At 42.6% G+C, this 17,202-nt stretch overlaps 2 protein-coding genes across 2 annotated transcripts in view; one reads left to right on the top strand and one right to left on the bottom strand.

Annotated features, from left to right (window-relative positions):
• The window catches only part of SNRNP40 (small nuclear ribonucleoprotein U5 subunit 40), a 32,436-nt gene extending 31,644 nt beyond the window's left edge, over nt 1-792 (bottom strand). Inside the window, exon 1 of the mRNA XM_036098469.2 lies at nt 602-792. Coding sequence (XP_035954362.1) covers nt 602-745 — 144 coding nt within the window. The 5' untranslated portion in view covers nt 746-792. The remainder of the gene's footprint in view (nt 1-601) is intronic.
• A 153-nt stretch (nt 793-945) lies between these two features.
• Nucleotides 946-17,202, top strand: part of ZCCHC17 (zinc finger CCHC-type containing 17) — a 63,419-nt gene continuing 47,162 nt past the window's right edge. The window contains exons 1-2 of the mRNA XM_036098479.2: nt 946-1,063; nt 10,847-10,967. Of these exons, the coding sequence (XP_035954372.1) occupies nt 10,902-10,967 (66 nt within the window). The 5' untranslated portion in view covers nt 946-1,063; nt 10,847-10,901. The remainder of the gene's footprint in view (nt 1,064-10,846; nt 10,968-17,202) is intronic.

Below are 17,202 nucleotides of genomic sequence, written 5' to 3'. Positions count from 1 at the left end.
TATCTTTCTATCATTTATCAGGAAGAGTTTACAAAACACTACACTCAGAGTTCCTAACTCTTAGGCTGTTACCAAGATTAATGGAGTTTTCATACACAAAGCCCTTAGTACAGGGACTCAATGAATGTTAGCAATTGTTCGGTTGTTGTTAATAACAGTACTAGGGCTGAGGAAAAAAAGGGGAGAACAACTTGTCCAAAGTCCCAAAGCGAGCGGGTCTCATTCATTTCCTTCCGCCCCTCATTCATTCATTCTTTCATTCATTCGTCCATCCGTTCTACAGACTTTTCTGAATGTTTATTCTACGCGCGATCCCTGTGGAAGATTAAGTATGAAAAAGCCCTGTTACCAGTTTTGAGTTCAAGGTCTTTAACTTCAATTCTAACGCCACCTCACAGGGTGGTCGAGACGCTGAAAACGGGCGTCCTACCGGGGAACGAATGGGGCATCCGCGGGGGTGTCGACCGCTTTCACAGTACTTCCCTACTTTAACTGCAGGTAGCTATTCGCGTTCCCTCTCCGCAGTGTGGGATCACCGGGTGCTAGGCTCTCAGAGAGGAAGATGAGCCGAGGGCCGAAAGCCGCCTGCTACTTCACTTACCGCTTGCAGCAAAGCGCCCGGCGCCGTCTGCTGCTGCCCCGCTCCGGGGCCCGACCCCGCCGCTCCCAACAGCAACTCATGCCGCTGCCGCTTGACTGGGACCAGTGGCAACTCTGGGCCTTTGCGCTTTTGCTGCTCTATCATGGCGGCAACCGCTCTCCTCGGCGCCGCCACTGACCGCGCCGACACCCTCAGGCAGCGCGCGATTGGTTCCAAATTAGTTCTTCCCCTAGTACTTCCGGCTTGGAGAAACCAATCGTTTTCCAGTAATCCCCTCTGAACCGCCCCCTGACTGCTCTTCTTTTATTGGTCAGCTCTTTTAGCGTCACGAGAGTACTGTGCCAGGATTGGTGGGTGGAGCCGGAGGCCCACCTAGGCGCGCTGTGTCTTGTGGGTGGGAGCGCTGTCTGCTTTTGGCGTTTCGCGCAATGCTGCGGCGGGGAGACCCGGAGCTGACACAGAGTAAGTGGAGGGAAGGTCGGGGGGGGGGGGTGGCTGCGGCATCTGGAGGCAGCGCCTTGGTTGTGTGGCCTGAGCCTGGCCCTTCTCAGTTGAAGGTTTTCAGGGGGCAAAGGCGGGCCCCGAGGTCCCAGCGCCGGCACGTAGCAGCCTAGGGTCCCCTTCTCGGCTGGAGCAGAGCGTTGGGGTCTCTGCGGCCGTCTGAGGCCCTCGACCGCTGACTTGTTCGTCCAGCATCTGCCGTGTCCAGCCCTGTGCCTGTGCCGGACGCCCCCAGGGAGGAAAGTCTTGGCTCCCAGCTCCACCAGGTTCCCCTCTGGCTGAGGAGGCCGACTTGTTTCTGCCACTGATGGTGCAGCCTTTTACTAGGGGCCTGCTCTGTGCCTCGGAGAGAGAGCTGAGAGGAATATCCGACTCCTGCTTCTCCAGAGCACGGTCTTTTGAGAAATTTGGATTCATACTTGGGAACTAGGTCTTCTCCTTAATCGTCCAACTGGTATTTATTGGAAAGAGCCTTGAGGATACATTGTGAACCATAGATGGTCCGTGACCTCAGGGGTTTGAGTCCGGGAGGGCAAAGATGTTACACGGTGATCTCAAAGAACTGTAAAATACGTGCTGCCTAGGAGAGGTGCCTGATGCTATGAGTGCCTGAAATAAGCAGAAAGGCATCTGTGAGGAAAAGATGTCTGAATTGATACCTGAAGGAAGAATTCTAATTACTTGGGTCAAGGGAGGAAGGCAGAATATTCCATATAGAACAGCATCTGCAGGGGCCCTGTGGCAAATGGGAAGAAAATGACTAAAAGGCAAAAAGAGGCCACTGTGGCCAGTGCAGAGGGAATGAAGGAGAGTCTGGTACAGTTTGCAGCTGGAGGTGGGTAGAGGTGCAGGACTTCTACTTCAAGACTGATGAGAAACCACTGGGTTTTTTTGTTGTTGTTGTGGGAGAGAGCTGTGTGGGGGAGAGATGGCTGTTCAGTCTCAGTAGCATGAACAGATTGGAGGAGAGATAGATGCAGATAGACCACTTAGGTGAGAGATATTAGCAATGAGGACTGAGGTATTGGTACAACTGCAGAGAACTGGACAGATTCTAGAGATAAGGAGGTAAAATCAGTAGAACTTAGTGATGGATTGGATTCAGGGAGTGAAAGAGAAATCAAACATAACTCCTAGGTTTCTGGCTATGGGGTAGTTCTTTTTTTGGAAGGGGAAGGGAGAGGTCATTCATGACATCCAGGAGGCAGTTTGAAATACAGCTTTGGAACTCAGAGATGTTTTGGACAATATTTAGTTGGGCGTAATTTGCATATAGGGGATAATTGAGCCATAGGTGTGGGTAAGATCAACTAAGAGAACCTTGAGTGGTCCCAACATGTAATGGCCAAGAACAGGAGCAGGAGTCCACAAGAGAAACAGAAGAGCTAGAGTGGAGGACCAGAGGAATGTTGTCTCAGCAGCAGGAAATGGTCTGTGTTAGAAAATCCTGGAATTTAAATATCATGAGAATTGAAAAATGTCTTTCGGCTTTATCTTCGTGGAGCTTATGGTGTCCTTCATGAGAATTGGTGTGGTGGGACCAGAAGCCAGATATAAGGCAAAGATTCAGAGAAGGAAATGGATAGAGGCAGTGAATCTAGAGTATTTTTCATACATATGATTGTAAAGGAGAGGAGAGGATGTGGAAGCTGAAGGAGATGAGAGGTCACCAAGGACTCAGTTGAGAGGGTGATGGAGAAATTGAAAACACAAGAGAGAAATTGGGTCATTGCTGAGAACATGGGAATGGATGGGGATCCAAATTACAGTTAGAACAATCTTAGGAAGATGGAAATGAAGGAAGTTTCTCCAGTTAATAGAAAGGAAGAATAAAATGAAGGCAATAGATACAGGTTGTTTGTGTGTTTTGTACTGGTAAAATGAGTTCCTTTCTCATGGCTTTTATTTTTTCTGGAAAGTATGTGATGGGATCATATACTTAGAATAAGAGGAGGTCAGAGATTTGAGAAGATTGTAGAAAGTGTGAAAGTCATTGTAGATTGTTGGAGAATGAGTAGACCAGAGAAATGTAGAATTGTCTTGCAGAATTAAGGGCCCATTTGAGGTTGGAGAGCATATTTTTTTTTTTTTTCTAGCAACATCAGGATATTCAGTGTAGGCATGGAGAAAACATATCCAGGTATGGTGAGGACTGGGGATTTGACTTGCTCAGCACACTTTTCCACCTCTTAATGTGCCTTCTCTTACTGAAAAGTTTGGAATGCTAAAAATGATTTCCTAGGCTCCTTTGCACCTAAGGTGAGAATTGAATTTGAACTGAGTTCGATGTGGAGACAGAGAGGGTGAGAGCCATCCAGTTTTGCTGGCAAGTATCATAGCAGAGGCAGTGGATTTCTTTAGTCATCAACTTGCTGGTTAAGTGACTTCTGCAATGATAGCCATAACTTTCTTGATCATGGGAAAGACTTATTTTGTGGGTTAAGACTTGTTCCTGTAAGTTCCAAGAGAGCCTTCTCCTGTAGCCTTTCAAGTAATTTTGTAAGCCATGTAATACTTGGCAATAACTCTCTTTCTGCTTAACTTAGCTAGCATGGGTTCTGTTGTCTGCAGCTATACTCCATTCATGCCAGAAAGGTGAGATGTAAACACACGGGGTTAAAGGGAGGCCAGGGTATTATTGAAATGATGGGCTATGGAATCCAAGCTGGAGAGGGCTAATAGGTTGGAAGAAAGTAGAGTTCAATAGATTAGGGTTCTAATGAGGTCAAAGCACAGTATTCTCTGCTACAGGACTTCCATTTATCCTTAAAGTCATCCTATTCGGTTGTCACCTCTTAAACTTCCCTGTGTCCTCCAAATCCTTGCTCTCTCTTGTTTTCTCAGCACTTGAACCTAGCCACTATTTTAGCACTGATAACACTGCATTGTAATTGGTTACCATTATCCCTACCAGAGTAGAAAGTCTTTGAGAGATAGGGACTGTATTGAAAGAGGTGGTTTAGTGGCATGTGTGTGGCCCTCGGAATGGCCTAATATTTGTCTCTTTCTAGCTATGAGTTTTGGGCAAGTTACTTCATTTCCGTAAACAGGGATATCTACTTCATAGAGTTGTTTTAAGGATTGAAAGGTTTATGAAGTGCCTAGCACGGGACCTGGCATAAGCATCAGTAAATGTGCTGAATTGATGAGTTAACTAACATTTTAAGACAGGATAAAATGAAGTACTTCAGTATCTGGTTATAAATTACAGTGTGCCTTATGCTGTGCTAGATGCTGGAGATTTGGGGAGGAGGGATATGATAATGTTTAACAAGTACATGCTTAGAAGAATTTCACAATCTAGAAAGGGAAGAAAAAATGTTCATTGGATTTGAATCTCATCTCCATCATTCATAGTTTTGTAATCTTAAGCAAATTACTTAGCTTCTCTCATGTCTTAGTTTCTTCATCTATAGAATGGCAATGATGATTGCTTATCTTGTAGCATGGTCAAAAAAAGAATTAGTTAAACAAACCATAAGAGACTCTTAATGTCAGGAAACAAACTGAGCGTTGCTGGAGTGGAGGGGGGTGGGATGGGGTGGCTGGGTGATGGACATTGGGGAGGGTATGTGCTATGGTGAGCGCTGTGAATTGTGTAAGACTGATGAATTACAGACCTGTATCCCTGAAACAAATAATACATTATATGTTAATAATAAAAAAAGAGGGGTGCCTGGGTGGCTCAGTCAATAAGCGTCTGCCTTCGGCTCAGGTCATGATCCCAGGGTTCTGGGATCGAGCCCCACATCGGGCTCCCTCTCGGCAGGAAGTCTGCTTCTCTCTCTCCCTCTGCCCCTGCTTGTGTTCCCTTTCTCGCTGTGTCTCTCTCTGTCAAATAAATAAAATCTTTTAATAAAAAATAAATTTAAAAAATTAAAAAAATGAATTAGTTAAGACAAGTAAAGCTTTTAGGTTAACGCATGGCCAATAAACACTCAAATACTAGCTGTTGTTATCAGAGGTCTTGGAGAGGACCTCCAGGATTATTGATTTTAACAACAGTATGGGATAGGAGAGTACTGGTCATGGGGTCTAGTGCCAACATGGTTAACTATAAGCAGCCTTTGTCAAGTCACTTGACCTCTGTTAGCCTCATTTTCAGTTAGATAAAAGTAATGGGCTAAGTGAACTCCATTAATTCCTTTTCAGCTTTCACATTTTATGAGACCATTTTTGTGTGTGGTATGGGGTTTTGTTTTTTGTTTTTTTCATTTTACTATTCTTTCTCTTTCCTGCTTTTGGACATTTTCTCAATTGATCCATGACTGAAGTTCAAAAGGAACAATCATCTATCTAAGATAGTCATTCTAGTAATTTGGTGGGAAGGAGGAAGTTTGGCTACTAGTCTCCCACCTTCTGATCTGACCAATATATTGGGCAGAACTCATTTCCTCTGCATTCTTTCGGCCAGAATGCTTTCTCCCTTTTTTCTCTACCTGTGTTTGGCACATAGTGAGGCTCTATTCACTCATTCAAAACAAAACAAAACAAAATAAAAAACAACTTTGAGTACCTACTGTATACCAGACACTGGGAACAGAAAACCAAATAAGAAATGGTCCTTGGTTACATGTTTGGATGAATGAATCCAGGCCCAGCTCATTACCTCCTCCATGAATGATGCCCTTAAGATGATGACTCCTCATTGGAATCTCAAATGTTGGGACTTAGTTTGTGTTAGAAATTCTTAAAAGATTTAGATATGCACTGCAAATTCTTTTTGAGGCAGTGTAGAATAGTGGTTGAGAATGCAGCCTCTGGAGTCATTATTCTTTTTTTTTTTTCTTTTAAAGATTTTATTTATTTATTTGACAGAGAGAGATAGCGAGAGCAGGAACACAGGCAGGGGGAGTGGGAGAGGGAGAAGCAGGCTTCCCGCCGAGCAGGGAGCCCAACGTGGGGCTCCATCCCAGGACCCTGGGATCATGACCTGAGCCGAAGGCAGATGCTTAATGACTGAGCCACCCAGGTGCCCCTGGAGTCATTATTCTGTCTTTGCTCATATCCCAGTATTTTTACTTTTCAATGGATTCTCCTCGCAATTCTTATACACAGGTTAAAGATAAATTAGAATTCTTTTAACTCTCAGCGTTCTATCCAGTTAGTATTTTTCTGTAGCAACCACAACAAATCTAAATCCAAACAAGCTTAAATACAACGACAAAAACCATGGCCAGATCAGTAAGGTGACACATGAAATGAAGTTCCAAAAGTGCTTTAAGTATCTTACCAATTTAATATTGTTCTATGGACTTCTCATTGCTTGAGAGAGGGGAGAGCAGGGGTTTTGTTTTTGTTTTTGTTTTTTTCTTTTTCAGTTGCATGCATATTAAAAACAGCTTTGAAGCAATCACAAAATTGTGGAGGTACAGTACAAATAACATTTTTTTATGAATCATTTGAGACTTAAGTTGTTGACTGGATGCCCCATCATCCCTAAATACTTTAGTTTTCCTATAAACGAGGACATTCTCTTATACAATCACAATATAACTAGTATAATCAGAAAGTTAACATTGCATTACTACCTCTAGTCTCCAGGCCCTGCTTCTCCATTCTTGGGCACTGATTCATCATTCTGGACAGCCCAATATATAGATGCCATCATTACCCTGCTCCTTTCTACACTGGGTTGCTTTTCTTTGCAAATTTTCTCCTCACCCAACATAGGCTCTGACCTCACTATGGGTCACCATTCCTCTGCTACACCTCTCATTCCCACAGTATACTTTTCTTGCTCTGTCCCTTGCTTTGGGAAGTGGGTGGCTAGTAACTGGGTCCGTGTTGCCTCCCTGCCTATTCTGTTGTTGTTTAAAACATTCAAGGAAAACGAAGCACTTAAGGAATTTATTCTGTTTCTAGAATTATTGCAAAGCAACTCCAAATGATGTACCTCAATCCTTGTCAGTTTACTTGCCCTTTGAAGTCTACAGATGTGGTTCTATTTGACTGGACTTTATCTTTATCTATCTCAATGTTTTATAAACTTTTTAAAACAGCAGGACTCTTCTTTCCAAATGAACTCTTACACAGAAGCTTAATAGGTAAATTGGATCAAAACAGAATACACTGTTATTGAAAGTAGGCCCTCCTCCTATAACCTCCACTCCTCTTTGCTACCATGGCCCACCCTAAGGCTGGGAAGGCAGGTGGGAATCAGCAATAATTAATCACTACTTAATTACTGAAGAGAGGCTGCTAGCTTCACAACTGCTCTGGGCGGGACCTCCCTCGACTCTGATTTCTTTGGGAATGTTCTCCCCCTACCTTTGGTATGGAGTCTCACCTCTGGTTTGTTGGCCTCACGCCCTACTTCTTTGGCCTTCTTGAACCCTGTGGTCCCTAGATATTTCAGAATTGAATGTTTAAAAATAAACTCGCGGCGGGGGCACCTGGGTGGCTCAGTCAGTTAAGCATCCAACTCTTGGTTTCAGCTCAGGTCATGATCTCATGGGTCATGAGATGGAGTCCTGCTTCCAGGCTCTGAGCTCAGCAGGGAGTCTGCTTGAAGATTCTCTCCCTCTGCCCCTCCCCCTCCACGTGCACGTGCTTTCTCTCTCAAATAAATAAATATTTTAAAAAACCAAACTCGGGTTAACTGAGGAGCTTCTGAATAACCACCATAGAACTCTAGGATTCTTTTTTTTCCCCTAAGATTTTATTTATTAGAGTGAGAAAGAGCAAGAGCATGAGCACACACAGCGAGGGAGTGAGAGAAGCAGACTCCCAACTGAGCAGGAAGCCTGATGCGGGGCTTGATCCCAGGACTCTGGGATCATGACCTGACCCAAAGGCAGACACTTACCCAACGAGCCACCCAGGTGCCCCCAGAACTCTAGGTTTCTACAGAACATAATTTGAAAGAAAATTTTAAGTTCCATTTTTTAAAATGGCAACCCTCTACTTTCCTGAAATTGTAAACCTGTTACTGTTATATTTTAGGATTTCCCTCAACAATGCATACCGCTTTCCTTCCTGAAGAATTGCATAGGGTTTGTCAGGGTACTGTTCTATGGAAGGAGCCAATAAGAGAGCTTTAAGTTAGTGGTCATACACTTACCAGAGCAGAAATCTGTAAGAATCAGCTTAAGATTGTTCTGCTTTTATTGCTCTTTCCATGACCTTTGTGTAGAAGGAACAGATGATAGACTTAGGTGTCCCAATTTAGGTGTCCCAGCTGCTGTGGCCTGTATGGATTCTATACCTCACTAGTGTAGTGTTCCAAGAGCTGGAGGAATTAAGGTCTCTTGATAGAGCCACTGGCCTCAGGTCAATAACCTTTGTTCTAGGATGTGAGGTGGGAAATGCTAGTCAGAGGGAGGGAAAGATTGGAGATGAGCCTGCATAGCTGGGAAGTGGAAGAGGCAGGATCTAACCAGGCTGTGATACTTGAATTTAACCTCTTTATCAGCCATTTCTCGAGAACTGACCAATCTGCCTCCATTCTATGTACTATTAGTAAAGTAAGAAGAACCACCTGTGGCTGATCTAAGCCGAAAAGCGCAAGTTTATTTTAAGGATACGAAGTTGTCTTACAGAACTCAAGGACAAGGATGTAGGAACCTGGGGATGATACTAGAACCAGGATTTGGAAGACTGATAGGATTTTCTCTCATTTCTGTTTTAAGTGAGGCAGTTCAGTTAATGGATGGTCCTGTAGATCAGGAAGACTTTCCAAAACTAGGACCTGAAGTCGTCATATGAAGGTGAGGGGGTTGAGTAGAGAAGAAAGTATTTGGTTATGAAAATCTAAGGAAAACAGAGTTTCAGATCTTACTGCCGGAAAGTGTAATTGGGAGGAAAAAGAGAACTGAGGGCAGAACCATTAGATTTATCTTTATGTAGCAGTGATTTATCCAGCAGAGTAAAGTGGCATGGTTAAGAGCCACTAGACTGCTAGTTCCCTCTGTTTAAAACAGGAGACTGAGGGGCGCCTGGGTGGCTCAGTTGGTTAAGCGACTGACTTCTGCTCAGGTCGTGATCCTGGAGTCCTGGGATTGAACCCCACATTGGGCTCCCTGCTCAGCAGGGAGTCTGCTTCTCCCTCTGACCCTCCCCCCTCTGATGCTCTCTCTCTCTCATTCTCTCTCTCTCGAATAAATAAATAAAATCTTCAAACAAACAAAAAAAACCACGAGACTGAGCAAGAGTATCTGTAAGGTCTCTTCCAACTCCAAAGCTGTAAAGACTTGCTACTCAGGCAAGCATCAGCATCATCCAGGAGGGAGCTTGTGGAAATGTACAATCTCAGGCACCACCTCAGACTTACTGAATTATGGTCTGCATTTTAACATGATTCATAAATAGTTGAGTAAATTTGGTGCATCCAAGAATGGATTATTATGTGGGCATTAAGAAAAAGAGGTGTAGAGGCATCTGGGTGGTGCATTTGGTTAAGCGTCCAACTCTTGGTTTCGACTCAGGTTGTAATCTCAGGGTCATGAGATTGAGCCCCACATTGGGCTCCACACTCATTGTGGAGTCTGCTTAAGACTCTCTCCTCTCGGGGCGCCTGGGTGGCTCAGTCGGTTAAGCGTCTGCCTTCAGCTCAGGTCATTATCCCAGGGTCCTGGGATCGAGTCCCACGTCGGGCTCCCTGCTCCCCTTCTCCCTCTGTCTGCTGCCACCCCTGCTTGTGCTCTCTATCTCTGTGTCAAATAAATAAAAAATCTTAAAAAAAAAAAAAAGACTCCTCTCTCTCTGTCCCTCCCCCTTGTGTGCACATGTGCCCTCTCTCCTCTAAAATTAAATAAATCTTAAAAAAAAGGTGTATGTGTATGAATTATTAAAATATATAAGAAAATGGCTGTTAAATAATGATTAATAATTTTATGATTCTGTTAAAACTGTATGTGAAAAAGTTTTAAAGAATATAAATAAAATTGAATTATGGATGATATTTTCTTTATTATGAATGTATTGTCTGAACTTTTAAAATGAGCATGTGTGTTTTTAATTTTATAAGGAAAAAAGTAAGCTATTCTCTCTTTTTGAAGTTACTTCAGATTAACACCTAGCATAGTGGTTAAAAGCAGGGACTCTGGTGTCAGCCAGAGTTTGACTCCACTATTTCCTAGCTTTTTGACATATGTCTAGAATTTGACCTCTGGAAGCCTTGGTTTTCTCATTTATATAAGAATACAATCTATATCTTAAGAGTTTGAGGTTTAAATGAGATACTGGCTGTCTGGTGTTTAGCACAGTATCTGGACATAGTAAATTCTTTTTTTTTTTTTTTAAATGTTTTATTTATTTATTCATGAGAGAGAGAGGCAGAGGCAGAGGGAGAAGCAGGCTCCCCGGGACTCGATCCCAGGACCCTGGGATCATGATCTGAGCCGAAGGCAGATGCTTAACCATCTGAGCCAGCCCGGCGCCCCAGGACATAGTAAATTCTTGATAAATGTTAGCTCTTATTACTATTATTCCCTTTTTAAAAATTCAGTTTCACACACACATCTCAAAAGCCTTCCTTTGACAAAAGAGTAGTAACAGTAGCAATTAGAAAAGAAAAAACAAAACAGACGAATGGCCTTGGGTAAGTATCAAATTGAAAAAAAAAAAAAAAGATCAAAGTTTCCACAACTCATGATCACAGTGGGCAAAAGAGATGTGGATAAAAGTGCATGGTGTTAAATCTAATGCTATTATTCTGTAGAGATTAGCTGTGGATTATGTGCACATTTCTTCTTTAATGCAGATGTCTTTCATATTGTTGTCTGTCTTATTTCTTTGTGATAGGACACTTGAATTAGCTTCAGCAGAAGAGAAATGGAGGAGCCATAGAACGTTAACGATGAATTCAGGAAGACCCGAGACCATGGAGAACTTGCCTGCTCTCTATACTATTTTCCAAGGAGAGGTATACTCTTTTGGACTTAAAAACTTACCATTTGTGTTAAGAATAGTTGGGGGGTGAAAAGCAGCTGGGTTTGGAGCTCCTGTCCACTTGAGAATATGTGGAGCATCACAGTTCAAACAGGAAGGACTAGTGGAGCATCTGGCTACTATTTGTACCTCCTCTAAGCTCCAGACTCCTAACTGCATACTTGACATCTTCATTTGGGTACCTCACAGCATGTCTAATTTATGTTTTAAATATTTTATTTATTTATTTGACAGAGAGAGAACACAAGCAGGGGGAGTGGGGGAAGGAGAAGCAGGCTTCCCACCGAGCGGGAAACCCGATGCAGGGCTCGATCCCAGGACCCCGGGATCATGACCTGAGCCGAAGGCAGCCGCTTAACCGACTGAGCCACCCAGGCGCCCTTCTAATTTATGTTTTAAACTGAATTTTTTCTTTGCTTTCCTTTTTTTTTTTCCAAGAAATTTATTTTTAAAGTAATGTCTACACCTAACGTGGGGCTGGGGCTCAGACTCATGACCCCGAGATCAAGAGTCAGATGCTACACTGCCTGAGCCAGCAGGCGCCCCTGAATTTTTTATTTTCTAACCAAATCTGTTCTTTTAGTCTTTCCCATCTTAGCAGATGGAACCACTATCCTTCCAGGTACCCATGCTAAATGTCTGGGCATCATCCTTCATTTCTCCTCTTGATTTGATCTTGATTTTCCCTCTCCCTCCAGTCCATCAGCAAGTTGTACTATTGCTACGTCCCAGATATATCTCTTGAATGTATACTTCTTTATCCCTGTGGCACTCCATTAATTCAAGCTCTCCATTTCTTGCTTGGCCACTGGGGTCTCTATGTCTATTGTAGTCCCTCTTCAATCTGTTCTTTCTATTGCAGCCAGAATAACATCTAAAAAACAGATTGAACATGTTGCTTTCTCACAGTTCTTCTAGGCTTTTCATTATACTTGAATTCATTCAAACTCGTTTTCATGAGCTCTACATGACTTGGCTTCTGCCTATCCAGACTGTATGGTTTTGTTCTATTCTACTCGCACACCAGCCAACACTAGCTTCCCTACCATCCTGAGCATTCTCAGCTTGCTTCCTTCTCAGGACTTTTGTACATGCTGTGTCTAACTGCCCCACTCTCCCACTACCTTCTCTTCATGTTTTAGGTCTTGACCCTAACGTCTCCTCAGGGATCGTTTCCCCAACATGAATAAATAGGCTTACCCTGTATTTGTGTACTTGTGTAATGTCTTTCTTTCTCACAGACACTAAGCTCCGTGAGGGCAGAGCCCTGTGTGTTTTGTTTGTGGTTGTAGATCTCAGTCCCAGGTAGGTGGGTAGAAAATAATAGGTGCCCATTACGTCTTTGGCGACTGAATGATCAGCCTTTGAGGAAGAAGGCATTGTATTTGGAGAGCAGACAAAACCTGGATTCCTGTCCTGGTGCTTTTACTTATTGTGTGATTCTTGACACTGTGACTTACTCTCTTTGAGTCTTGGGTTTCTCACTTGTTAAATGGAGAAAATAATTTCTTCCATAGGATTGCCATGATGGTTAAATAAGCTATCATCTATAAAAACAATGCCTGAGATAGAGTAGGAATTCATTAACATTATCTTCCTCCTCTCAGAGCAAAAGTAAAGCCAAAAAATTGTTTTCAGTGTCCTATGAGTGCCTGTAGTATTTAACAGTATCGTTCTTACTTGCTTTATGGTTGTTCATATTTGCGTTATGGTTGACAAAAGTTTCATCTTCTAATAATGGGAGGTCTTTGAGGGCAGACGTTGTGTCTGTCAGTTGGTTATAGATAATTGTGGCTCTTCACTTCTGTTAAGTCAGTCCCAACTTGTAATATAAAGTCAGTATACAAAGGATAATAAGTTCTAGCAAAGAGTAAACAATTCTGCTGTTCAGAGCCTTTGTCCTTTTTCTTTAAGGCCTGTGATGTTCCCAAAGATCAGTGACGTACCAGGGCTCAGAAAAGGAAATGGGTAGCACTAGAGATGAAATTGATTTTTCTGATGATGAAGTTCGTTTGTCAGGTGTTGCACAGAAGGCAGAGAAGAGTGCTGTGCCCTTCACAAACTGACTCAGATTTCTGAAGTGGCCCCTGCCCGACAGCTGCTTAAAAGAGGTGGGACTTGAATTAGTGTAGGTTTTATATGTTACTGTTAAGGATGGATGGGCTAGGGTAATGTTTGGGGAGAACTTAGTAGTTCTAGCTTAGGATTTCAGGAGCACATTTTGAATAATGATGGTTTAGATATGACTGGAATTAGGGAGAGGGAAGTTGCTTGATAAATCAGAAAGAAGAAGCTGTTTTTCAGAATAGTCATCCACAAACATTTAATGAGTACCTAATATTTCAAAGAAGACTCAGTTACATTAAAATTCAAAAAAATTTGTAAGCCTAACATATGTCAGCGCTTTTACACATTCTGTGTCATTGACTCTCCAAAAAGTTGTTACCCTCTTTTATGGATAAGGGAGCTCCTCTCAAAAGTTAATTAATTGCCCAATGGTTAATAAGTAGCAAAACTGGGATTTTATTTTATTTATTTTTTAAAAAGATGTCTGTATTTATTTTGGAGAGATAGAAAGTACGAGAGTGGGAGGAGGGGCAGAGGGAGAGGGAGAGGGGAAGCAGACTCCCTTCTGAGTGCAGAGCCCCACGCTTGCTGATCTCACAACCCTGAGATCATGACCTGAGCTGAAACCAAGAGTTGGATGCCCAACCTCCTGAGCCACCCAGGTGCTCCAAACTGGGATTTTAAATCAAGTCCTCTTTCCAAGTCTACTTTCTGCTAAACTGCTCCTAGGGTTGTCCAGCTGTACGTAAGTGCATGGAGGAACCAAAAGAACTTTAAGAGAACTCTTTTAACTGAGAGGTATAGAAGGAGGGTAGATGGTAAATCTAGTTGTTCCACAGTCATTTGGTTCTCAATAACAGCATTTATCACAGTCTGTCTTGTATGATTGTTACTTGTGTATGTGTTTGTCTCCTCCACTAGAGTATGAGTTACTGGAGAGGAAGGGCCATGGTTGTCTCATATATCTTGGTAACTACTTCAAATTTATTTAAAAATAGGCTGGACATTTTTTTTAAGTGTTTTTATTTCGCAGTACCTAACATGGTATCTTGCAGGTAAGTGCTCAGCAAATGTTTGAATAAAATTGAACCCAAGCCTCTTAGGACCAATCTGCCCTGAAGAAACTGGTGGTATAGCCCATAACCTAGCAGTTCTTCTCTTAGCAGGTTCAGCAGGGCTGGGGAGCTCAGTGACTGAGTAAGTGAGAAGCCAATATTCATCCTTCTCTCATCCTCTGAGAGGTTATCTTGGTGCTGGAGTCAGTGAAGCATGGTAGCAGGTATAAGCGTAGCAGTGGGAGTTGGGATTTGGCTCAGCCCAGCCATAGCCAAAGAAATGCTGAGGGGAGATTGGCGTTGGTGAGGTGGAAATGGCATTGAACTAGAAGTAAAAAGACTTCTGTTCTTGCTACTTTCTACCTTTGTAACTTTGGACAAGTAACTTAGGTCTCTGAGCCTCCAGTTGCTCATTCACATTATGGGGATAACTAGTTTCAAGGCCAATGCAACCTCTACTCTGAAGATGGTAAATTCATTTTACCTAAGCTCTGAGTTCAGTTGAGATAATTACTGAATTTTTCCCCCTGAGTTATTTGACTAATTATTCTTGGGACACTAGGCAGACTGTGTGATCATCTACAGCAGGTGCCATTCTGTTAATTTCAACTTTGACTGCACCCTAGGAGACACAGTGATGGAAACACCTGGTACTGGAAATAGGCAAGAATGCCTTTTCCTGACTGAACAGTTGAGTGCATCCATTCTGGAGCACATTAACTTTTCCTTTTGGGAGGGGCCAAATTAAGGTCTGTTAATGGTATTTCCTCAAAAGATCATAATGTGACACTGGAGTTTCAGGATTGAAAAGTGAGATGGTCTTAATTTATAGCAGCAAGGCGAGTTGGGCTCCAAATTCCAGATGCTTCTTTTAAGTTTGTTAGATAACTATGCCCTTAATAATGTTGTTATGCAGTATGAAACACCTTAGCCGTCTAGAACTGTGAAACAAAAGTCAGTTACTAAATTAAAGCAAAAGCTGAGGCACCTGGGTGGCTCGGTCAGTTGGGTGTCCGACTTTCAGCTCAGGTCATGGTCTCAGGGTCGTGGGATCTAGCCCCGATTGGGCTCCGTGCTGGGGGTGGAGCCCGCTTGGGATTCTCTCTCTCCCTCTGCCCCTCCCCACTCCTTGCTTGCGTGCATGCACGTGCACGTTCTCTCTCTCTCTTTCTCTCTCTTAAAAAAAAAAAAGTTTAAAAGCAAAAGCCTTTAGTTGGTCCAGAAAGAAGGGATTTGCTTTTATTGTAATTAAAAATTTACAGTCTTACAACTTGCTTTGTGAACTTGGGTAAGCACTTTGTGTCTCTGGTCTTCACTTTTCCTTATTTGAAACACGATAGGATTGCACCAGCTAATCTCTGACATCCTTCCTCCAGTTCCACCTTACCTTGATTTTAAGTACTAGTATCTGCCTCATTGTACTGTTTCTTTGGGACTGTCTGGTCCCTGTCCCACTACAGCATATTCATCAGTATAAAAGAGGACTTTAGAACTTTGGTTCTTGGGGCACCTGGGTGGCTCAGTCGGTTAGGCATCTAACTTTAGCTCAGGTCATGAACTCAGGGTCCTGGGATCAAGTCCCTCTCCTGGCTCTGTGCTCAGCAGGGAGTTGGCTTCTCCCTCTCCTTCCACCCCCCCACCATGTGTACTCTCTCAAATAAATAAATAAAATCTTAAAAAAAAGCTTTTGGTTCTTAACCCATTAATGCTGCATCATAGTTATTTCAAGTGTCCATTTAAAAATATGAGGCAAATGGAAGTTTTTGTCTCTTTCCATCCTAACATTGAGGTAATGATATTTGGTGGAGTAAGAGGCACTGGACTAGGCTTCAAGGGATCTAGGTTCTGTGCCTTGTGTCTAAATTAGTTGTGTTTCCATTAGTCACTAACTTTTGTGCATCAGTGTCTTACTAAAAAGCCACAATTTACTGAATATACATTAGGTGCCAGATATCACTGCAAGGCACTTTGTGTACATCATTTGTTATCTGCAGGAGGAAAGTGACTATACTTAGAAACTTAGGCCCTGAAAGGCAAGTTGTGTTCAATATCCCACAGCTAAGGAGTGGCAGAGCTGAGATTAGAAGCCACATCTTTCACTCCAAAGTCTGTGCTCTTTCAATACCTGTACTATTCCACCTCATCTGCAGCATGGGGGCCTACCATGTATACGTCTGAAGGTCATTCCCAGGAGCAGATAAAATGTCAAATGTCACATTGCCCCTGCATTAGAATTTTATAGTTCAAGGGAACTTGAGCAGTTCTGGTATAGTTAAGACTCACTGGGTTCAAATCCCAGCTCTGCTGCTTACTAGCTTTGAACATTGGGTAAGTTACTTAGTCTGTCCTTCAGCTTGTCATCAAATGAGAATAGTAAGAGTACCAATATCATGGTATCACGAGGAGTATGTAAAGCACTTTGAACAGTGTTTTACACGTAGTGAGTAGTCAGTATATATTAGTGAATAGCAGTGCAGCAGGGCTTGCCCTATTCACTCCTCTTCTCTTAGTTATGGTGAGGCTGAAACAGTGCGTACCCAAGATGAAACAACTAATTAAAGTCACTGAAAAAATAAAGCTTATTCTGTAAGATTATATTGAATACTTTATAAATAATAATGAATTTAGTGATAAATATGGAATGTAGTGACAGTTTTAATCCCAATCTACGGGTTGGAGGGTGGACCAGAGGATGGATGGGAGGCAGAGATAGAGTTTGGGATAATGGTTTGTTGCTGTTGTTGTTGTTTTTAATTTTAATTTTGATTTATTTATTTTTAATTAACATATAATGTATTATTTGTTTCAGGGGTACAGGTCTGTGATTCATCAGTCTTACACAATTCACAGCGCTCACCATAGTACATACTCTCCCCAATGTCCATCACCCAGGCACGCCATCCCTCCCACCCCCCTCCACTCCAGCAACCCTCAGTTTGTTTCCTGAGATTAAGAGTCTCTTATGATTTGTCTCCCTCTCTGGTTTCGTCTTGTTTCATTTTTCCTTCCCTTCCCCTATGATCCTCTGTCTTGCTTCTCAAATTCCTCATATCAGTGAGGTCATATGATACTTGTCTTTCTCTGATT

This window comes from Halichoerus grypus, chromosome 5 (assembly GCF_964656455.1).
Source record: "Halichoerus grypus chromosome 5, mHalGry1.hap1.1, whole genome shotgun sequence".
NCBI classification, from domain to species: domain Eukaryota; kingdom Metazoa; phylum Chordata; class Mammalia; order Carnivora; family Phocidae; genus Halichoerus; species Halichoerus grypus.
The sequence above is the reverse complement of the archived record's forward strand: the minus strand, read 5'-3'. Positions and strand labels throughout refer to the sequence as shown.